The sequence below is a fragment of the Balearica regulorum genome, chromosome 2 (genome assembly GCF_011004875.1).
Source record: "Balearica regulorum gibbericeps isolate bBalReg1 chromosome 2, bBalReg1.pri, whole genome shotgun sequence".
Lineage (NCBI taxonomy): Eukaryota > Metazoa > Chordata > Aves > Gruiformes > Gruidae > Balearica > Balearica regulorum.
In genome coordinates, this window is record NC_046185.1 from 132,971,923 (window position 1) to 132,995,318 (window position 23,396).

A 23,396-nucleotide genomic window follows, 5' to 3' on the forward strand; every position below is an offset into this window, starting at 1 on the left:
CTCAGGGCTGGACATGGGGGGCTCTTCCCTGTCTCCTGTCTGTTTGACTGAGTAAAGGTGTGTTCCTCAGCAATTTCAGCCACACCATCATCAGGGGCCTCTTGGCATCTAATGTCATTGAAGTGCTTCTGTGAACGTGTGCTTACAAACCATATAGTCAACCTTGGGACCCTGCTATGATGTGCCTGAGGGTTAGGAAGCTTTTGTTTGAATATCTTTGAATGTATGGACCCTTTCTTCACCTTGTTGTGGGTCTGGACTCACAAATGGTTCTCCCTTGGGTCAGAAGAGGTAGGTGGGTGAGCTTTTGGCATTTGCAGAAGAATTTCCATATGGAGCTGATCCCTTATATGTACTATTTTCTAATGACAAGATGTTGCTGTGACCTTGTGTAGGACTTGTTCCCAAAGAAACTGAGGTGTCATCGTAATTATTGAAACAAGTGTCTGTCACATTCCTGATGCTGCTTTTTTTAATATGGATAGAAAGAGAAAAACCTGCATGGTAAACAGATCTAGAATTTTGTTACACTGCCAGAGCTTAAAGTGACAGATCTGAACACCCATATACAGCCATAGCCAAGTATTCCTAAAACTGAGTATTCAGCAGCTTAGGACTAAGTAATTAGGTTTAGCTGTGTTTTAATAGCTGTGTGATGCTTCATTCTCTCCCTTTTCATGCAAAACTTTAAGGCATATTTGAACAAGAGCATAAACACTGTTCTTCAGCTGCTTCAGGAATAGCCTGATGTCACAAACTTAGGAGATGGCAATGTTATCAAACACTAGTTTGCATTTACCTCCTTGGACTGGATCATGTTCAGGAGAACAATATCCATGTGTATGAGATACCTCATGCTCTGTCATCCATCTCCACAATGGTTCACACTGGTGTATAACACCGAAGTCTTATTGCATAGAGCCTCATTAATTTAATCTAATGAGATGCAGTTTCTGTCTCACTAAGGATCTGGTCATTGCTTTTCTCTTTGTCCTGGCAGTAGAGTCCATACAGGAAGGCACAGACTGTCCTTGGTGCTCTTCTGTTTACAGATATAAACACGCATGTGTGTGCATGTGTCTGCTGCAGGTGGCTAACAGTGTCTGAGCACCACTTCTAGTGCAGGCTGTTTATTTTTTTATATATTTACCTATCACTAGTAACAATTCTTGATATTGCAACTGTTTGCTCTGTTTGCCTGTTTAAAGCACTCATTTTGTGTAGTCATTTAAAAGGGATGCAATGGAATTGCATATTGTTTCAATTCTTGAATTGTCCTGTCTCTTTTTGCAAAAATCCAAGATCTTTTCTAAAAAGACAGGTAAATAAGAACATGTGGGAATGATTGAAGTGTTTTAAGGTTTGAGGAAAAAGTAGGACTTAAGAAATGTCTCAGTTAAGAACATGAGGAGTTAAAAATTCTTTTTACTGTCAAATGGGCATGATTTTACTCTTATGGTCCTGGTGATATGATAAAACTACTATTGGATGGTGTTTTTTGATGAATGTGTGCCCTTGTGTGACCGTACTAAGGACCTGGTAGCCTTTCTGTGCCTATTTGTAGCTGATGTCTTGTCCAGCTGCTTTTGGGCCTGGAGAACCACCACTTTCTGTTTAAATCTTTCTCCTTAACTCTGCACTTAGATGCTTGTGTACGTTGCAGTTCTGAGACAATCGCAAAGTTTTGTTAGTCTGCCCACTGTCACTCTCAATGAACGTCATGAGCTGAGCACATGCGCGAAGGACGGGGACTTGTATGAGGAGGAAAGTAAGATTCTACAAAAGTCAATGTGCCCCGTGCTTATGTTTTCCAGAAGATATGTTGCCACAAAAAATGTTTTAGAAAGTATTGCAGCCAAACTGCTTCAGATGGAGTGTTGTACTGCTCAAAGCTGTTTTGATGAAGTTGTTGCTTCTGTCTTCTGAACTTTGGGGAGAATATGCACGTACTTGTTGCTTAAGAATAGAAGTTTATTCTCATGCAACACTGAAGATTTTAAAGCTCCAAGCAAAAAGAAATCCTTGTCTTGGAGTTCAACTGTATACAGCCATGCAATTCAATACACCTGGCCCATCTACTGGGGTTAAGCAGGTTGCCCTTCCTTTTATAATTGAAACTTTGCATGTTTAACTGTACATCTGACTGCATTTCTGTGGTTGCCTTTGGGTCTGAAATTTGGCCTCCCAAAGGTATGGGGGAAGGAGGGCTAACCTGTGGAGAGCTCATCATGCCCTTGACTGTCCTGAAACAGGGCAGCAGAATTAATTCTCTCTCTGTCGCATGGCAGATGTTTCAAACATACTGGAAGGTGAGAAGTAGACAGCATTCCTCCACAAGAGGAGTTCATGCCAGTTGCTCTCCTGCATCTGTAAGGTCTTGTAAGAGACAGCTGAACTTCTGCTGTGTGAACATTGGCTAAGGTGAAGAGATGCTCCTTTGCTTGCAGTAGGACTGCTTTCTCTACTGGTCTTTTTGCACACCTGTTGTAGTTTCTTGAAGCTCTACCCTCAAATGCACTCTAACACTTTCTTTAGCCTCACAGTTAATTTTCAAGTTATGTGATATGCATAGAGGCTTCTAGGAGGAGGGGAAAAAAAGAAAAGGTAGTTTCCTACAGTAAACAAACCCAAGAAATCAAGCCACCTTTTCGTGATGACCAAAAGTCTACAGCTAGTCTGAAAGGTTGCTTTCCTTTGTTCTTTTTGCCATCTCTTGAAGCTTTTTGTTGCAGGTGAGGAACATGCCAATGGAAAACTTTCTCCTTAGAAGATGTTGTGGTCAAGAGAAAGATTCCTTCTTTATTCTCCAGTAATTTTCTTAAATGATAACAGTAAAGAAGAGTTCTTCTATATCGCATAGATGTAAGAGAAGAAATAACTGTATTGTGCTTTTGGCAGGAAAGAAAAGTAATTTAAAATGAAAAATTGCTTCATTGAGGGCCTTCATTTGATGCCCTGAGCATAGATGAGAGACAAGGAAGAGGAAAAACTGTCCTATGTTTCCAGGTACTTTGACTCTTACTTGGTGGAGTTGGGCTCCTTTGGATGTCTGGGTTTGATAGGATTAGTTCGTGCAACTGTTACGTCTAAACTACCCCGGGGTAGTAATGTATGTACATCTATAATGTGTGTAGTAGTAAGTGGCTTTGCCCTAATTTGGCTAGCTTGTGAAGCAGTAGATGATTTTGTGAGGAGCTGTCCTACAGCCAAAAGAGGATGTGCTTTTGGGGGGTGAAGAAGGATTTGCCAGTGTTTTTATAAAATGGTTTTATATCAGTGAAATGGAAACCATACATGTGCAGTGCGCAATCTTGAGGAGGGCACTATAGGACAACAGCATTGTTTGGGAAAAAAAAAAAACCAAACCCAAACCCACTACCAGTTAATTAGACTTCCAAAGATTGTAACCTCAGTGCCTTGAATACACCTTTCCTGCTGCTTAGTTTCTTAAATTCACTAATGATGCATTTTTGACAACTAAGAAATTTGCTCCATGGTGCATAACATTGTGGGATTGTTCTGCCCTGTGGAGAAAATGGTTGGTCCTCCCACCGCCTCAAGTCTGCTGCTCCTACCATGCTGTGTTGGCAGGGACCCATGTCCGGAGTAATCAGAAACTATTCTGCCTCTGGAGATGGACTGGCCCCCCAGTGAGGGAAGCAAAAATGCAATTGGCACCATATGATGTACAAAGATCTGGCAAGTTGACAGTTGGTATTTTTTTTCTGAGGTGTTGAAGCCTCCCGTTACTCCTAATAGCTCTTTTTATAGTTCTGAGGCTGTCATAATGCAAATAGCATCACTCACTATCTAGTAATGCACACTTTTCAAAATAAAAATGGCTTTTTCCTCACTGCAAGTTTCAATACTTGTAGTGATATCTGTAGTTCCTTGGGATAAGAGATAAGAATTTGTGTTGGTTTAATCAGTGTCCCTTCAAACATCTCAGACTCTCAAGCTCTGAGTATCAGGCTCAGCATCTTCTGAATGTTAAACTAAATGGGAAATTTAATTCCTTAAGGTGCCAAATAATATTTTGTTACTGGAGTGTGCTGAGCTCCTTCAGGCCAGAAACGAAAATAGGTCAAGTCCTCATTCTGGTGTAGCTGGCTCCATCTCTGGTTTGTTTGTTCATTAAACATGATGGAAAAATAAGTGACCGTTCTGTGTTTTCACAACCTGTTTTTCTTGCAGCTGCCAAGGAATCTGAGAGCAGTGTCTTTCTAAACGAGAGCTGATGAGTACCTGTATCTTTCAAAGCCACAGATCTCATGGGCAACTTCTAGGAGTCCGGAGTACCTGTGTGACTGGTGTGTCACAGCCATGATTTTTGAAGTGGAAGTGTTTCTATACATAAGCACTTTTTGTTTTGGTGGTCACGCAGTGTTGCAACACCAAAAACCTGTGTTTGCTGCTTGTGAATGACCAGCAAAATTCCTGCTTACGTAGTTTCACAATCTGTTCCTTATGTTGATTTCTGCTTTTGGCTGTCTATTCAGCATAAAAGGTGGCAGATTGCTTTTCTTGGCATTGTAGCCAATCAGATTTTGCAAAAACAAAAAGTTCATGCCATGTTCAGAAATATGTCAGACCTGTTCCTGCTTGTGAAATGCCTTATAACCAGCCTGCCAGAAAATGTTCCTTCTCTGCTTCTGTGATTTCTACCCCCTTGTTCCTGGCTAGGTTTTCACGTTGGAAACACTTCTGATAGGTGTAGTCCTGTTAGTGACTTCTAGTAGTCTGAGGAGATCCCCGTGGCTTGCCAGGTAGAAGATGATGGTGATGAAAAGTACTGAAGTTGAGAGCCAAGAAGTGGAGTGAGTAGTACTAAGTGAGATGACTTTAGTGGTATCTCACTTAAGGTACTGACCGTTGTGTAATAACCAGCTGTGTTTTGAGTTTCAGGTGTTGAAATGTGGTAGTCCCCAAACTGGAAATGCAGACAGGGGTTTTCAACCTGCCACCTGCACAGCATACTTTCTGGTTGTCCAGGACTGATGGAGGGGGGAGAGGTAGAGCTGCATGGCCCTGCCATGGGCTGATCGCCTCAGAAAGGGTCGTGCTCTTGGTTCATCTAGTGACATGAGTGTTTCTTACATGATGCAGCAGTAACGCTTGCAGGGTAAGGGGGAGCTGGCTCGTTTCTCAACACGGCAGGTTGCCAGCCCAGAGACCCCAATGGTGGAGAGAGGTGGTGGGGTGATGAGCTCCTGGCCGCACTAGGAGAAGGTTGCTGCAAGTGTAATGTTGAAGCTGCTGTGGAGGGGAGCTCCTTGTCGTACTTGGAAATCCTTCCCATTCCTCCTGCCTCTTGCATCAGTGTGGGGTTCATGGGAAGATGAAGCCCTGGGTGGATGATGGCACTACAGTTTGTGCTTGGGGAAATGGGCGATGCTTCAGGGTGTCTGGAGCAAAGTTAAAAATACACATTGCTGCTTTTAAATTATGTTTTGCTAGCTCTTGCCTGACTGAATTCAGCAGTGAAGAACTTTGTGACTTTCTGAGTGCAGTCCTGGCTTTTCAGGTAGTGAATATGGCAGAAGGTTTTAGACTCACACCACAGGCTGAAATCTGTTATAAATAAACCTGAAAAGCTCGGAGGCTGGGGAGAGCTCAGGCTTCAGTTTGTAACCTACGTTGGCAGCACCACTTTAGCTGATGTACAAGATGGTGACCCAAGAGGTATTTGCAAGGATGTTGTAAAACTGTGGATCACGTTAGCCTTATCTATGTAGAATTTAAATAAGTTTTCCTTAATGAGCCTCTTGCTTCCAATGAAGGCTTAAACTATTAGTATTAGTATTGGAAAATGAATGCACTAGGATTTCTTTCACTGGTGTCAAAAGCTTATTTTTTATTAATGCATTGAATCCTACTGGAATGTCTTCAAGGATACTTGGCTTAATGTTGGTTTCCTCTTGCTGCAAGTTTTTATTACTAAATAAATAAGAGCATTTAGTATAGCTGTAGGCCAGGATAATTCTTCACAGTGCATTGCAAAAACATGGTTTAAATTTTGGCTTTGGGTCTGGTAGAGGGTTTGAATAAAATGATACCTCACTTCCTGACAAAGTTTAGGGTATTCTGAAAACCAAATGAGTCATCTGTAAATCTGCCTTGCCTTGATGATGGTGATCATGGCAGTTGGGAAGGGGGAGAATGGCAAAAGAAAACTTTTTAATGCAGTCATCTACTGGTTGTATTTTTTTACTTTACAAAGTGGATTTGTTTACTACTTAAAACCAAAAACCCCCAATAACCCACTAGGCTAGATGGTAGCCAAACAGTGGCTGAGGCTGTTCCCTGTAGTCTTAAAATACTTGTTAATTATTTCCCTCGCAGCTAAAAAAACCTGATGCTGGCTAGAAATGGATAACATGACTTTGTGACTTAAAATAAATGTTTCATCCTAAGGTAATGCATTTGCAACACATTTAGAGTAAATGAAAACATGTACTGAAGATGCATAATAGGCTTAGAAACCAGCAAGGAACTGATTCTGCTCCCATTGATGTCTGGCACAAAATCCTATTTACTTCAGTAGGAACAATATTTTTAAAGATTTACAACCTTATCCCAAATGTTGCCGTGGATTTACCAACCACATACGTTTGATGGAGCAAGGGGTCTATGGAGACACTTAAAAACATGACTGGAAAAAAATTTGTACTGTTGGCAGACTTGCAGAAAAAGACTGAGATTAATGCTCAAGTTAACACGAGGGACATAAATAACAAACATGTCCCTTACCAGCCCTGCAATGGGTGGGATCACGTGTTCATACTGACCGAGGAAGCCATGGACTGACCTAGCAGCAGCGTCAGCTGAAAGCAAGAGAGGGGGGGTTCATCTTGGGTAAGAACCAAGGAGGCAAAACTCTTCTTTTTTTTTTTTTTTAAATGGTATTTGGGGTTTTTGTGACTTTGGTTTTGTGTGTGTGTGAGGGTATTTGTTTTTAAATACCATTCCCCAAATACAATGTCCACTCCCCAACTCTGCTGGTTTGGGACCTAATTTTTTACTTACCATCATCTATCTGAAGAATCATACCTTTATTTTTCTGAGTTTTCATCCTTGCCTGGCCATGCTTTGGCTGTTAGGCAAGTGTGAGATGAGGAGGAATGCTTTTCCTTCTGATGATCTATCATCAGGTAAGGGAAAAGCTCTCCTCCTTGTGTGTGATTTTTGGGCAGTTTGTAGGACTGATGCACCGGGGCTTGGCAGAAGAAGCATTACAGTAAGCTTATCCCAAGGGCAGCCTGTTGGGCTGTACAGATCTTTAATTCTGCAAGCAAGAGTTGCAGAAAGAAGAGTGAATCTGCAAGTTTTCTTCACTGGGAGTCTTCAGCTTCTAGCTCTGGTGTGGAGCAGTAGCCCTCATGTTGAAGGACATGGGGCAATATACCAAGGAAGGGAAGAGCCTCACTCTAGCTGAGGCTCTGGAAAGTAAGAAATAACTGCTCTGCTAAGCCAGTTTGCTAAGGGTAAGCTAAAACGTGGTAGGGATGGCAGCAGAGAAATGATTCTCCTGCGGAAAAAATCTTCTGTAGGGCTGCAGAGTCTGGTTGGAGTGAAGGAGAAGGACCATCCTGACAGTACCTGCAGTGCAGGGGCTCACAGGCAAGCTCAGTGTAAAGGGGAAGCAGCCAGGGGTTACAGGACATAGGAACAGATTAGGGTAGATATTGGATGGAGATAGTGGGAATTTAAGCAAGAAATATATATGTGTGTGTATATATATTTATTTTTACAAAAGAAATAGTTGGTATGGGCTGTTAGGCTGGAGACAGATGGCTGGTGTTCAGGGACTTGCAGGAGGTATGGAAGGAGGTGTGTCCAAGCTGCTACAGGAAAAGGAGTTAGACTAGTCTAAATCATTAGAGCTACTGGTGTGCAGAAGCAGTTGTTTAGCTTCATCCAGTGGGGTACATTAATTAACATCTCTGTGTTAGATCACTGTTTTCAATCATGACTTAAATGAGCAAGCAGGAAATCTGATTAAAGTTGACTTATCAAGTTTTACATCTGTACTTTGGTTACCTTTCTGAAAGCCTTAGTGTAGTCTGTACCACCACAGCTACCTTTTGCTAACATAGTGAATATACCTTTCTATTTAAACAAGTATGCGGTTTACCATTTGCTTTGGTTAATATATTTTTTCCATTTTCTGTTAAAACAGGATGAATAGTGCTTTTCTTATTTGCTTGATTAATTTTTAACTTCTGATTTTCATCAGGCTACATTTGGATGGAAATTTGAATCCAATTAATGAACAAAACCAGCATTTAAAATTGTTTTCATTAGTTAAATGTGCTGGATATGGATGAAAATTCTTTATCAAGCCTGTTTTGTGTTTAAAGCATACTGATTTTTGTAGAAACAAAGCAAGTATTATCAGCTGTTTATGAACTGAATTAATTGTTTCTGGTCAGCATGCTCTTCAAGAATCTGTTTCTTAGAACTAAGAAATCTCAGTTTCTGACTCTCAGTTTCTGGAGCTCTTTATTTTTATTTTTTTTAATTCTAAGAAACTAAGTTCTCCATCTCAATAAACATCCCGGTGTGGTCTATGTGCCCCAGCGATGTGAGACAAACTTCTCTCCCCAAAGCCATATTCCTCAAGTGTGTGTAGGCGTTCTGCCCCACTGCCCAGAAGAGTATGCGGCTTGGTTTATACTGTTTGGACCTGGTCAACATTAGGGTGGACTAGTGCCGAGCCCATCCCACAAATATTGCAGAAGAGGTGGTCTGTGCATCATAGACGTCTGAGATGGTTACTCACGGATTAGGGTGGATGTATGGACCGTGCATCTTGGAGAACCTAGGTTACTATTTTAAAGGATCTTTTTTCCACATTTCTGTCAGTTCCCAGGGCTGGGCTTGTCTTGAATAAACTATTTTCTTATGTAGGGGGAAAATAAAGTGAACAGGGAAGAGGAGAAATTAAATGTACAACTATACAACTAAGGCCCTTAAAATTACGAAGTAAAAAAGATGAACTGCAGGATGATCTCTAGAGTCATTACAGACAGATATTCCCCAAGATATATATACATGTATATATTTTAGTTTTTAAATTTTAAGTATATGTTTAAGCAAACTTGGCCTTGTTAAGGGAGTGAACGTTGAAGCTCAGATTCCTCACAGTGGGAAATTAGTTCCCTAAATTTAGTGCTTCTAACATATGTTTAAGATCTAGGAATCTATTTCTGATATAACTCATGCTAGAAGTTCCTGGAAAGCTCTATGACTTATGTGGCGTGGCATGGGGAAGATTAAATTATAGTTGATTTTCTTCCATCCTAAGATCCCCAGAAGCATCTGTAAGATTGATGGGTGGTATAGTCATTGCATTATGTTTTGATGTGTTTCTTTTGGAGGATAGTCTTCCAGTAAATACAAAGGGATTTTAAAATTATTGTGGGTAAGGAGGTGGACAGATAATAAATTGAACTTTGGTGTTATGATACTCTCTTAAAAGCCTTAGCTAGGCTTGATTTCTGCCAGAAGGGGGAAAAAAAAAAAGCTGCTGTTTTTGATGTTCATGCTTTAAAACAAATCAAACAGTATGTTTTTTTTCTGAGCGGTTAAAATCAGTGTGGGTAAGGAAATGGACATATTTTCTCTAAATCCTGTTTAATGTTTTGCTGGAGATGAATTTGATGATACATATGTGCCAATGTGCTTCTGTAGACAAGAATTTGAAAAGCGACAATGTATGAACAGTTCAGTATCAACAGATTCTCCCCTGTTCCTTAATAAACATACACTATTACAACAAAATTGAAGTTTAAAGAACCTCGCTCAACTTACACAAAAATAATTTTTAAAAGTCCTTTAGGAAAAAAGAGGTTGAAATGTATCAACAAGTCAAAATAATGTGGAGGGATGGGGGGGAGCGCTGCAGTGAGCTGAAAGACGCATGTACTTCTTCTGTCTTTCATTGCCTTCGCTGCCCATGTTTCATGTTTAAGGGTGAGGCAGCAGAAAGGAATTTCAGTGGTGAATTGAATCTAGCCAAGAAAGTGGCTTGAAATCAAGCTTTGGGAAGAAGAGGGGAAAACTGTGCTGCAGGCAGATGGGCAACAGAGGGAAGGCAGGAAATATCTGCAAACAAAAGTAATGAAGTTTGATTTGTTGCTATGGTAGAGAAATGTGTCTGGAGGTGGGTTGAGGTAGAAGCTGTGTAAATTCTTGAAAACCAAGTCAAGTTACATGTTTGATTTGTAGCAGTGTTGTATGAATTAGCTGGAAAGTTTGTGTGCGTTAACTCAAAGTTTAGCTGGAAGAGGGTGGCTGGAGTTGCATGTGGGAGGGAAAACTTTGGCTGTGGACTTTTGCAGGAGCTGGAGCGTGTGTGGACAATCGAAGTGTCAAGGAGACAAGCAAGGAAGGGGTGGCTAGGCTGTCCACACCTGGAGTGGAAAAAGAGGTTGCCTCTATACCCAGTATAGTTAGTATGGGTCCTTGCAACAAAACCAGAAAAAAACACAAATGCCTTGTGAATCTGTATCCATTGAGGAGCAGTTTTTCCAAAGCGGTGAGATCAACCAAGTACCTACAATAGCATTTCCAAATTACTGGAAATCCTGCTGGATTCACAGTGAACGTGTAAAAGGACTTATTATGAGTACGCTCACAGGATGTTTGTAATAACAGGAGAAAATGAGTAATCTTCTGGAAAGCAGTTTAACATATATACTGAAGCGACTGGGATCTTTCATTACAAATATGTAGTTTCAGGGCGTAGCTTTGAGATAGTTTTAAACTGATCTGTAGGCAGATTAAAAGGGGTGTTCCCACCTTTTCCCATGCCTTGACCTACCTAATTGTTGTTACTTCCTCCCTTGTTCCAGGACTGCCGCTTGTGTGGCTCTCTGGTTATTCGGGTCAGGGACCTGCTGCCTACCTTAAAAATGAGCTGGATCTGCAATTCTGCTGGCCACAAAGCACACAGGGCAGCGGGGAGGCTGGGTGTGGAGGGCTGCAACCTGCGTCCAGGGAAAACGTGGGCTTAAACCTGCGTAAACTGACTGTGAATCCTGATGCCTTGTACGTGTGAAAACACAGGGTAAATTGTGCAACTGTTACGATCACCTAAAGCGACTGGCAGAATGTGTTTCTACTCTCAATGTCCTATTTTGGGGTTTCTTCACCTGGTACGTGGAGCTGTGCCTGGAATTTGTTTCCCCTGAGGTTACAGTTGACTTGTGTTTACCAAAAATAAAGTGGTAAAGCTTAGAAACAAGCATTTTGTTCTGATTTGTTTACAGTTAATGCACTGGGACTTTGCTTCCCCTTGAAAGAAGTTAGTGAAATTTAAAAATAAGCAGAGACAGCTTTTTTAGGATTGCAGCTGCTTTTTGCTTTCTGTTGCATATAACATATCTTTTTCTGAAAATATCCTTGAAAAAGCTGCTTTGGTGAACTTCCGTATGTAGGTCTGTATCCCCACTGAAATATAGAAGTGAGCGAAGCTAAATGAGCGTGGTTGGTCCACGTGCTGTGCTTGTGGTGCTCAGGCTGGTCTGCCTGGTGGGCACTGAGAGGATGAGGATGGCTGGGTTGTCTTCAAATACCTCTGCAGGAAAAGGGCTTGTTGGCTTTGTCTTGGTGAGGATGAGCAAAACAAATTCTGAAAATACGTAAGAGGCCTACGTAGAAGAAGAAATGCTTTGGAAAGGGGGGGGTGTCTTAAATGCCTCCTAGTTCAAAGAAAGGCTTGCGTGAAATGCTTTTGAGAAGTAGCCCTGATGTAAGCGTATGGATTAATGGTGCAGTGGAGTAGTGGGTACTTGGCTGTGCTCTGTTAGTCCGAGACCAGCTCTTCTGAGGCTGGTAAAATAGTTATGGCTTATCGTGGCATATGTAGCCCTGTGGTTCGATTGTCGCAATGCAGCAGGTAGAGAAGATCTCAAGTGTTACGTGCTCTCTAGCTGGGGCATCTGCTTGAGAGCAATAGGAAGCTGCAGTGGTGCCTGATAATCCAGCGGGTGCAATGTTAGGGTCCTCTCACTTTTAAGAACGCCTAATCTGGTGTTTAATTTACTAGCCTGCTTGAGGGCTGCTGCCAAGGCTCCAACTGTTGCATAATGTTACACAGGAGGAATCGCTGGCAGTTTTCAAGCTGGCTATCGTTCCAGATCACTCCCACACAAAGGAAATTGTAGCATATATGTAACTCTGAGGCTTTTTGTGCCGCTCTCAGCACAATCTAAAATTAAAAAAAAAAAAAAAAAAAAAAGCTAGGAAAACTAGAAAGAGTTTGCCTGCTCAGGCTGTAACCCCTCTGCTTATAGCAGCCTCATCTGCAGTGTCTTGCATGTGGAAGAGAATCCAGACAGTGACAGGTAAGAACGAAAGCCTCGCAAAGAAGAAAAACCTCCATCACTTTTTAAAACTCTAAGCATTAAAATTGCAAGTATTTTATAAAAAGGTGAAAGAATCCTCTTTTGGCTTAAACTGTTCTTTCGTGTTCTGTGAATTTCGTTATTCCCAGAAAAAGCCAGACCCTTAGTATTCAGACATCACAGGGCATCATAAGATTTCCCCCTCATTTCCATGCATGCCTGTTCCGTACCCGTTTTCCTGTCAGTCTGATTCGTAATGTTCAAAAACATTCACTGCATATTTCCTTCTTCCCCACAGCAACAGCCCGAGTCTGAGACTGTTCATCTGTTCATCCCAGCCTTGGCAGTTGGAGCTATTATTGGCAAGCAGGGACAGCACATCAAACAACTTTCTCGTTTTGCAGGCGCATCTATTAAGGTATTATTACACTGACTAACTTTCTGTCTATTCTACATGACACTTCCAGCAAGTTTGCACAAGCCGTGTTTTCGTGAATGTCCTCCCCCACTCTGTGCTTAGAATGTGATGTGATAAATGGTACATTTGTTTATAAATCATCTTTTAATCTTCCTTGAGACAAGATAATTAGAAGCATGTTTTCAAACGTCTCCTGAGGTGTGAAATATAAGCTGCAAAGAAAACTACTTTGGTGGTCTCGATTTCTTAGAAACAGACTTAAGTCTTAATGATGCACCGCTTAAAGGCTTTTTTCTTGCTTTCAGTAACGTGAAAATTGGCGAGGTAAAATCCCCTTCTAAAAACAGCAGCACAGGTGAAGTCTCCTACTGCCGTGGCCGCTCTTGCTCTGTTCCAGATGGATTGGCCTGGGCTGTCAAGCTCAGATGGGTCCATGCTGATGCATTTGTGTTTTAAAATTACCCATGTACTCCATGCTCCTGGGGTCGGTCAGCTCTTTAATACCATGTTTATCTCTGCACCCTGCTTTAACATGCCACTGTTTGTGTTGACCGCCTCAACGTAGCTAAGAACAAGATGGTTTGCAGAGGTTGACCTAGTGAAAGCTTAAGTTTAGTCAATTTGGTGAAATCCTCCATGGCTGTGTACAGGGGTCAGTACCAGTTGCAGTTGTAGGAAGGTCTTGGGTTTCTGCTACTAATCCGCTGTAACCACAAGTATCTTCTCTAGATGCTTGAGCTCTTTTTCTTGTAAATACCCACTTCAGCTATTCTGTGCTGTAAAGATAAAAGAAAAAAGTACAGTGTGTACCTTAGTTATGTGCTGTTAGATCAACATTTTCCTGCACAGATGAAGCAAACGTTTTCTTCTCGGTTCTCTTTTTGCTCAGGAGATGTGGCCTGTTTATTGAGTGCTATGGCAGGGAGCTGCCAAAGGTCAGGGGCAGGAGCTGGCTATGCTGAGTTGAGCTTGGTGAAGCCGGTGAGGTGAGGCTGGGCTTGGAAGGTGTTCACCTAAGTAGGCAGAGCAAAATAGTTGGGGAACCCTGATGAATGAGTCTTGTGTGTGGTTTGCCGAATGCCAATCCATTTACTGGCCAGTCAACCAACCGGCATGCTGCCCAATTCCATCCTTTATTGAGCAGTACATTAAACAGTTGTTATACTACCCAGATGGTTTACATTAGTAGAGCACTAATAGTCATATTTTTAGGGGAAAAAAACAGAATAGAAGAAAGTGAGAGGTGTTGATTTTTCTTCATCAAATCTATCTTGCATGGAGGTGTGATGTATCGCATGTATTTCCTCTTTCTCTACTGCTTGGATCTAAAGATTAAGTGGTATATGGAAGGTACTGCTAGGTGGAGAGAGAAATGTGAAATAACCTGGACCTCCGAGAACCTGTCCAAACTAGTTCTTTAGTTGGTCCTTGGAAGACAGTTTAGTGGAAAGGGAGTTTCCCGTGTTTCTCACGCATCTGGCTAACAGTGGCCTCAGGCTTCCTCTACGAGCTGGCACCCCTCTACCCAACGTATTTAACCTATCTGTATTAATTGAAATTCAGTTAAAAGCTTGCTAAAGCTCTGGTCTTTTGTTCCTCCAGTAGGAACAAAGTAAAGAAGATTTTTGTGGAAATAGGATTAAATCTCAACAGAACAGTACAGATGTAGGGTATGCTTGCTAAATTGGGAAGTTGCATCTGTGCTTATCAATTAAAATAAAAATGCAACTTCATCTGTAATTTGACAGAACAACAGGGAGCAGCACGCTTGCTTCTGTGTGAAAGTGTTACATATAGTTACTACTGACTTATTCAAAACTTCTGAACTTCTCTCATGTTGACCACCTACCCTTCATCATAACTTTTGAGCAAAATAAGAAATTGTGAATCAAGGAATCTGTGCTTTTAGCTATGTCATGGTTTAAGCTAGCAGGCAGCCCCCCCCTTCACACACACCCACTGCTGGCCTTCCCCCCCCCCGATGAGGGAAAAAATCGTAAAGAAAAAGGTATGGAATATCCCCTTGGCCAGTTTGGGTCAGCTGTCCTGGCTGCGTCCCCTCCCAGCTTCTTGGGTGCCCCCCGCCTTCTCGTTGGCAGGCCAGGATGAGAAGCTGAAAGTCCTTGACTGCTCGGCGACAACTAAAATATTAGTGTGTTATCAACATTATTCTCATCCTAAATCCAAAACACAGCACCATGCCAGCTGCTAGACAGAAAATTAACTCCATCCCTGCCAAAACCAGGACAAGAGTCGGAGGGAGTGCTGCATGAGTAATTTTCAACTTGCCAAACAGTAGTAACCATACTTTGTGGAGGAAGTAAGTCTTTGTGCATGACAGTCTGAACTTGCTTTGAGTTGTGCTGTAGATTGTTACAGATGAAAATATTTTACATCCCCATGCATCACCTTTGTTGTGCTTTGTAGATCTGATGAAACTCATTAGCCGTGAAGTAAGACTAAATAAACTGCAGATGCAGAGGGGTTCTGCATAAGGCTGCAGTGTTCAGCCCGTCACTTCAGAAGTGCGTGTGGGGCTGATGAGCTCAGGTTGTGTCCTTGTGTTGGGAGGCCACTGGTTGGTAATGCAGGCTTGGTGTGGGGCTCCAGCAGACTGAATTATTCAGCAGAGGAGCCGGGCAGAGACTTCTGGGCTGTCTGCTGCCCACCCTGTGCTACAGTGCTGGAGCCAGATGTGAACCACTGGCATCTCCTCGGTTATAAATTATTCCCAGAGTAGCCCTTCCTGTCTCTGAAGGAGTTGGGATGAGCATTACAGGTTTTGAGTGCATGAAGTTGTCAGCTTGTGACTTGGCACATGGAAGACTAGTTGTTCTCCAGTTAGGAATGTAAAACTATTTCTCTCTTAAGTTAAAAATTCACCACCTGGATACTCTTTGTATGTATATAACTTCTCCTTCCAAGAGCAGACGCTGAAGTCTCTTAGCGTGCCCCTTCAGACATTGCAAAGTTAGTCAGTACATGTTTCTTTCACAGCCCTCAGCCATGTTTTACTCCAGCTACTGAGAACAGGACATTCTAAGATCAAAGCAAGAAATGTCCCAGAACATTTAAACACATGTAAAATGTAACGAAGGCTTGATGGAAAATATTGAGGTTTTAGGGAAAATAAAGGCATTGGTGGTCACTAAGAAAACATGAGGAGACTGACAGGCAAACTACAACGTCCATTTTACGTGAGTGGCAATTACCGGGCTGAGCTCTCTTCAGTCAGCTGTATCCAAATGTGCCTCAAAATTTTGCCCCTCTAAAATTACTTGTGTTCCAAAGAATGAATGGATTTACTCTCTGCCTGCCCTTACCACAGTGTCACATCATATAAATGTACTGTTGTAAAATGAATGTGTATTTTTAGATATAGCCAATTGGAATGCAGAAATCATATGAAAAATAAATATGCAAACCAGATAACTAGTGTGTAATGTCGTCTTCATCTTAGGGTACAATATGAATAATTATATAAACTTTGGTTAGCAAAATTCTTTAGTGAAAATGATGCATGGTGACTGGTAATTTGTCTGAAATAAACTACAGCTGTTAAATATGAATAACATCCCTATGCCAACAGCTAAGATGAAATCCTGTAGTGTTTAATATATTGCCCATTCAACAGTGGCTATGTAATACTAGATGCAACAATGGAAATGTCAGTTGTGATAAACAAAAGATTCATCCAGAATGTCAGAGGCTAGTTTGAATTATTTAATACCACTGGAGTCTGAGAACAACACCCACAGAAATCTTACTTTTGTGGTGACATGAACTGCCAAAGACCCTACGGGCGTCTCTGTCTCAGCTCTGGTGGAGCTTAATTTTTATTTGGGTCACACAAATAAATGTCTGTAGATACAAACCCCTTGGAAACTGCAAACTCATTGTCCAGTATAGTATAGAGGAATGTTTTGGATCTGATTAGTTACATCAGTAAAGTGATCTTCTGTTCTCAGGGGGACGGATGCAAACTTTTGCTAATGAGCTAAACTTGTTAGAAAGACTATTTAAGATAGCGGGTAGGGATGAGAATCTCAGTCTATTAACCGTACTTGCCTTTTTGAAGGCTACATGCCTTACATCACTTGTAGCCACATGAAAATTGCTTGTGGGATTTTGCCATATGTGGATGAGTAGTTATGCCTTTAATTTTCAGAAGAAAATTTGCTTATGGTTTAGCCAATTTCTCCGTATTTCATTATAGCTAATTAATGCACTTTAAAGAGAACAAACCCATCATGACTGAAGTGTAATGCTGCTGCTGTAACGAATAATTTTTCACTCTTGAACAGAATGTGAGACTGAAACGGGGAGGAGGTGGCTTTAAACTATTCCTTCAAAAGACAGCTACCAAAAGCTATGTTTATCCATTCCAGATTGCCCCTGCTGAAGGACCAGATGCCAAGCTGAGAATGGTTATCATCACTGGACCTCCAGAAGCTCAATTCAAGGTACGACATAAAAACTTGTTGGTCTGTACTGGCCTTTGGACTGTAAGGGATAATATTGAAAACAAAACACTTGGTTCCAAGCACCATTTTATTCAGAATTTTAGTAAAGGCTTGATTTTTGCCTTCCTTTTGCTGAAAGATATGAAGATAAGTAATATATGAAGATAAGTAATACAGTAATACCTATATGAAGATAAGTAATACGGTACTATCAGAGGCCACGTTCTGGTCACCTGAAAACTGGTGGGAGTTTCATGTAAGTTAGAATCAAGTCTAGCATGAAAATACAGCCATATTACATTCTTAATTTTCCCTTTTATCTACGAGCACAATAGTTCAGTCTTTCTAGCCTGTCTTAATACATGCAACAGTTCAGTGTGTTTAATTGAAATAACAAAGCTGACAAGATGAGAGACTGAGTCTTCCCAGGTTACTGTCATGTGCCAAATGGAAAATGCTTTTTGGGTAGCTTTACAGATAAATGCAAGATTTCTAATTTTATTTCCACTACAACTACAAAGGAGATACTCAACATGATTATTCCATTTGTGTTCAAATTGAGTTCTGGAGTGGCCTTCTCCTGTAAGTGCCAAGGGATAAATCTAGTTACCCCAACAGGAGTTGACCATGTTAGGAGTGATGGAGACAGCTCGGTGCAGTAGCCTGGCCTCATCACAGATGAGGCCCAGAGCAGGTAGAAAGTCACTTGAGAGTTCATGTCCTGGCATCATTCTCTTGCCTGTTCTCATTTTCGTCTTTGTATTTTTGCTTCAGGGCATCTTGCGAGCAGGAGGTACACAAACTTCAGGCATCTCTCGAATCAGTTTCATTAATGCCTTTAGGAGATTTGGAGAAGTATCAGGGCAGGTATTTTGCAGTGGTAACAGTGAGCTGGATGCGTTTGGGATTATTGCTCAGTTACCATATACATTTGAGAAGCTATTGAAAGCGAAGCATAATTTAGAAGCTCTGCCTCACTGAGGTTTTCTGTGTGCGTGTGGGCTTGGCCATGCGGTACGTTCCACATACGGGGTGCTCTTGTGATCTGGGATCAGCACCAGGTCAGATGCTGGCTATTTTTACTTTCCATCCAGTATCAGTGAACTTGCCTTCAAGCAGTAGCAGGTCGAAGTAGCTTTGGGCACCCCTTATCCTGACTTCTCATGCAGGCAAAGGCTTGTCCTCAGGCTTCCTCCCCAAGATAGACTTGAAGTCCCACAGAGTTCTTTTGCCAGCTCTTCTCCCTTACCTGGATCATGTAAGGAGGAAAGTCTCCTTTTTCTGCACCTCATGTGTTGGTTAAAACCACATCAGTCAGTCACTTCTCTACACTTGGGCTTCTGCTTGCAAAGAGGGATCAATGCACCAGCACAGCCAATGCTCCTGAATGTGCTGGTGTTATGAAGGAGAGGGATTATCCCTTGGGGCTTCCTTCAGCTCCACTCTTTGTAGTCTCCTACTACTCTTTGAGCCATGCCCTCTGGACTGAAATAGGCAGAGTTCAGTCCTTTCTTCTATCACCACTGTTAACCTGAAGCATGCCTTACAGTCAGGGCCAAGCTTCATTAATGCTGTCTTTCAGCTCCATTTGAGAAGGGTCTTCTCTATCTTTGAGCATAGGCTATTGCTCGTTAGGCACCAAGAATGTAGTCTGGGTTCACAACAACTTGAAAAGGGAATAGCTGCTGCTCAAATGAGTAACCAGCTCTCAGAGAGGCGGTGTCATCCCAGAGACTGTGAGTTTGGCATCCTTTCCCTACTACATTGTGTTCTGTTGTCTGTGATTCATGTCCGTGGTAGCTGCAGTGGCTGCACCCCTTTCTTCCTCAGCAGCAGTAGCCTGAGGATGTTGCGGTATGCAGGGCTATTTATTAGCAAGGCACTGGGAAGAGAATATGCCACTGTTTACAGCCTCTGCTGCAGTGCTCCCTGGAGTTTAGGCATACCCGTGACACCAATGTCCAGAGATGATCATGTTGCCTTGGATCTGGGACACGTGCAAGCCAAGTGGAATCTAGTGTAGACAACATATTTCAGCCACTGTTTTACTGTGAAGGAGCTGCAGCCCCATTAGGTTGTTTCCTTAAAGACTTTTTCAAGAGCTGAAAGATTTGGGATGTTGGAAATACATCTACTATCTTTTAAAATGTCAACATCCCACCTTGCTTTATAATTCAGCTGTAATGCATGCTTTTTTCCTACAGTATTTCTCCCACTGAGCCCAGCAGCCTGTACAGGTTGTCAAGGTGTTGTGCACATGAAGAGCATTGCTATTGAAATAAAAAGGGCTATCCTGGCTACTGTCTGTCTCTAACAAATTTGGAAAATAGTTTCAAAATCTCTAGCTCAGATGATGGCTGGGAGTAAGTAATTTATCTGCTCTTACCAAACTCTTTTAAGTGTTTTCTTGGAGCAGGAATCTCAGATTCTCGGGCTCTTGATGGTGCCAGAACATGGTAGTTGTACTGAGTTTTTTGTATGGTTTTTTGTGTAGTCTTTTGTCTCGCTGGAAAGATGATAGCTTTTGTCCTCTGTGACGGGGTCCCACGACCTGCAGTATTCCACCTAGGTCAAAGCCATGTGCTAAATTTTTTTCTATATTCTTCAGGTGGAGTCTGACTTTCCCAAAATACTGAGTACTTTCAGCTCCAAGGTCACAAACTAAATGTCTTCCATCTTACCCATTCTAGAGTAGCACAAACTTGAGCAGGCTTTTAGAATGTGAGCTAGAAATAAGATAAAATAAGCTGCTGCTATTTAAAATACAATGGTTTTGGACTTTTCATATTCCATTGCAGCAGTAGCCTGTAAGATGTTTGGATTTAGCATGTACGCAGTGACAGCACTGGTAAGCATGATTTAAAGAAGGTGATAAAGAATCTGAACTGGAAAGGCTTTGTGGTCCCAGGTTTATGGTCTTTACAGAGCATCTCTCTTTGGTATCTCAATAGAAATGTTCTTTTGATGCCTCTAGGAGATGCAGAGTAGAAGATCTAGTTACCATTTCAAGAATTCACTGATGAACAGCAGGGAATAAGGAAATAAATGTGTTTAAAAGTCAGCAAAATTAACGAGCTTAGTCTCAGCGGACATTCTTCTTGCTACCTGGCACTTGCGCGTTCCCCAGAAAAGGGAACCGTGTGCTGGTTGGAGTAATACTGTTCCCATGGTGCTATTTAGATCAAGGCAGTTTGATTTTTCACTTTAGAAAATTGAGCAAGCTCAGATTTATTTATTTTTAAACAATATGTTGTAATGGATTTATAAAAGTAAGATGTTTGCTCTAATTGGAGACTTTATCCCATGACTTGTTTGGGGGGGTGTGTGGCTTGCCTTTTTTTTTTTTTTTTTTTTTTTTAGTTTAGCATCCTTTAAAGAATGTGTTTCTGAGCCAATGAATTGCATTCGGTGCTTCTGGGTATAATAAAAAACGTCCTTCAGACAGACAGTTCTTCTCTCTACCACTCTTTACCTCTATAGAGATGCAATAGTTTTTAAAAGCAGTGTTTCTACTGAAAAGCATAATAATAACGATCTCTGTTAAATTGCTCCATGATTCCCTGGTTTGTTATGCAATCTTTAAAGTTGGACAGCGGTGCTTCCTAGTTTGGTACAAAGACTTCTCCTAGAAAAATAGTTATTGTATTTCTTGGGGAAAATGCTGATAATTCTCCTTTCTGTGGAATTTCTTGAAGTTAACTAGATTTCAACAAGCACACTCTCTAACTGAAAGCATTTTTGCAGGCTCAAGGGAGGATCTATGGAAAACTTAAAGAAGAAAATTTCTTTGGACCTAAAGAAGAAGTGAAACTCGAGGCTCATATAAAAGTGCCGTCCTATGCTGCTGGTAGAGTTATTGGTAAAGGAGGCAAAACAGTAAGTAGATAAAAAAAAACTTTTAAAGTTGTTCAGTTATGTTTCTTATTTCAGTGTGTATATATGTATAAAGCTTAAACATTTAGCTAACTAATAGCTAATCCTTTGAAGTTACATTAAGGCAGGTGCTATTTTCTTAGCTGTACTTGTTAAGCTTTCCTGTCTTCTAGTGTGGAGTCAAGAGAAGCCAACCTCATAGAATGATTTATTTAATCTAAAAATAAATAAATAATAAAATAGTCTAACAAAAATCGATAGTCCCACTCGGCTCTGCAGGGCTTTTATTAATAGAAATGTAGTTCTTTCATTTAGAATGAATATGTTCCCACTCAAGACCTGCTTCTGCAAACCTTAGCTTATGCCAGATTTTGAAAAAAGATTTCACTAATCTCATTTAATTAAAATCAAATGCAATGTGTCCAAAGGCAGTATTTGCAGCCAAAACTGAGTGAAAGTGTAACTTCTAAATAAATGGTAGGAAATTAAGACATGTTCAGACCTTGATATTATAAAAAAAAGTAATTTTGCTTCAACTTAATTGATGGCATTTCTTAGGCTCAGTTTGTTGCATAAAATAACATCGCTGAGATTTTTTCAATCCTGAAAAGGTGCTCGTACTCTAGTATTTTCGTATGGTTGTAAGTCAGGAGCTAGCTGGTAACTGCAAAGAACGGTTCAGTCTTTGGTCTCCATCCCTGAGTGCAATGGGGTCTTGAAGTTAAGTGTCAGGAGGCAACGTGGCCTCTTTCATTACTTGCAGTAATGAAATTACCTCTGTTTAAGGACAAACATCTCTGAAAAGTTGTTCACCTAAACAATTTTTGATTAAATAATGTTATGCATTTCTAAAATAAAATGAGTGTAAACAGGACAAAGACTCTAACCATACCTCTACGTAATACTATGGAAGCTGATAGGCTACTGAAAATACTTTGGACACTTCTCATTGTTCTGTTTGGAGTTTTCCATCTTGTGGCAGTTTTTCAAGGAAAAATGTATAAATACTTTGACTTTTTTCTTCTTCCCTACATTATACATTGTATGAGTGTTCTGACCTTAAACTTGTAAACTCAACTGTAAACACTGTGGCATCTATTTGCTTTTTTAAGTCATGTATTTAACACCTTCTGTGTGTTGTATTTAGTCTTCAAAACACTTCTACAAACCTAGAGAACTTGGTGCTAATTTATGTTAGAGACACAAGAGGCTCATCTTGCAAAGTGCACACACACTACTGCACAAAGATGCTTTCTGTTAGTGGGTTCCTTCTTTAAACCGAGCTTAGAGGAGGATGTTTCTGTGGTCAGCAGTATCTTTGAGGCTTGGTGGTTGTGGGATATTTGTTTGTTTAAGATTTTTCTGACTTCTACTATCTATTTATAGGTAAATGAGCTTCAAAACTTGACAAGTGCAGAAGTTGTAGTCCCTCGTGACCAGACACCTGATGAAAATGATCAGGTGGTTGTGAAAATAACTGGTCATTTCTATGCATGCCAGGTAGGAGGACTCCAATGAATTTCTGTCTTACCGTGATGTTTCTGTGATCTGTCTCTTATGTCCATGTGCAGAGCCAAGGGATGGAAGGCTTTTACTCAGGATACAAAAAGCACTGCATGCCAGGCTCCTCTTATTGTCTTGCTGTGATAAACTTTCCTCATGCCTGTGAGAGATTTATAACAATATTGCACTTTTACAGATATAAAACAATCTTCTTAAATTCTCCTACCAGTCTATGTAGGCTCTGGCACTGCTAAAACTTTCAAAGCAAAAGAAAACCCAAGCTGCGATTGGACTGAAATTTAGATGGGCGATACAAGCCAAGTCCTGGCAAGAACTCCACCTAGATACGCATTTTGTCCACTTTGCCCAATCTGCTGATTTAATATAAAGAGAAGGATCATAAGCTTCCTTCCCTCACTTAAGTCTTAGTTCAGACTAATTCCTTTTGATACTTTTGCTACAGGTGACTTGTAGTTCAGAAAGGAGATGGGAGGGCTGGTAAGTCCTGTACATCTGACCTTCTGGATCCCCTGGTATATAAAAAAAATTGTCCACACTCTATTAAAACAGTGGTTCTTCTAAAACATTAGTACCTCCAGAGGAGTAAAATGAAAGCAGCCTGTAGCTTCAATAATCTTAATGTTGGTAGTTACCTTCCTATGCTCATGCTTTCTATATTACAGATGTGAAAACTATGTGGGTAGTTGTGGTAGGTGGAAAAAGAAGAAAAATTAAAAATTAAGTTGCACCTCGTGACTAACCCAAGTGTATTTTAACTGATGAGTAATC

At 41.0% G+C, this 23,396-nt stretch overlaps 1 protein-coding gene across 4 annotated transcripts in view; it reads left to right on the plus strand.

Annotated features, from left to right (window-relative positions):
* IGF2BP3 (insulin like growth factor 2 mRNA binding protein 3) overlaps positions 1–23,396 on the plus strand; it is a 119,429-nt gene that overhangs the window by 93,273 nt on the left and 2,760 nt on the right. For all 4 annotated transcript variants that reach the window (XM_075746003.1, XM_075746004.1, XM_075746002.1 and 1 more), the window contains 4 exons: positions 12,649–12,768; positions 17,157–17,231; positions 20,976–21,107; positions 22,491–22,604. In XM_075746003.1, coding sequence (XP_075602118.1) covers positions 12,649–12,768; positions 17,157–17,231; positions 20,976–21,107; positions 22,491–22,604 — 441 coding nt within the window. The remainder of the gene's footprint in view (positions 1–12,648; positions 12,769–17,156; positions 17,232–20,975; positions 21,108–22,490; positions 22,605–23,396) is intronic.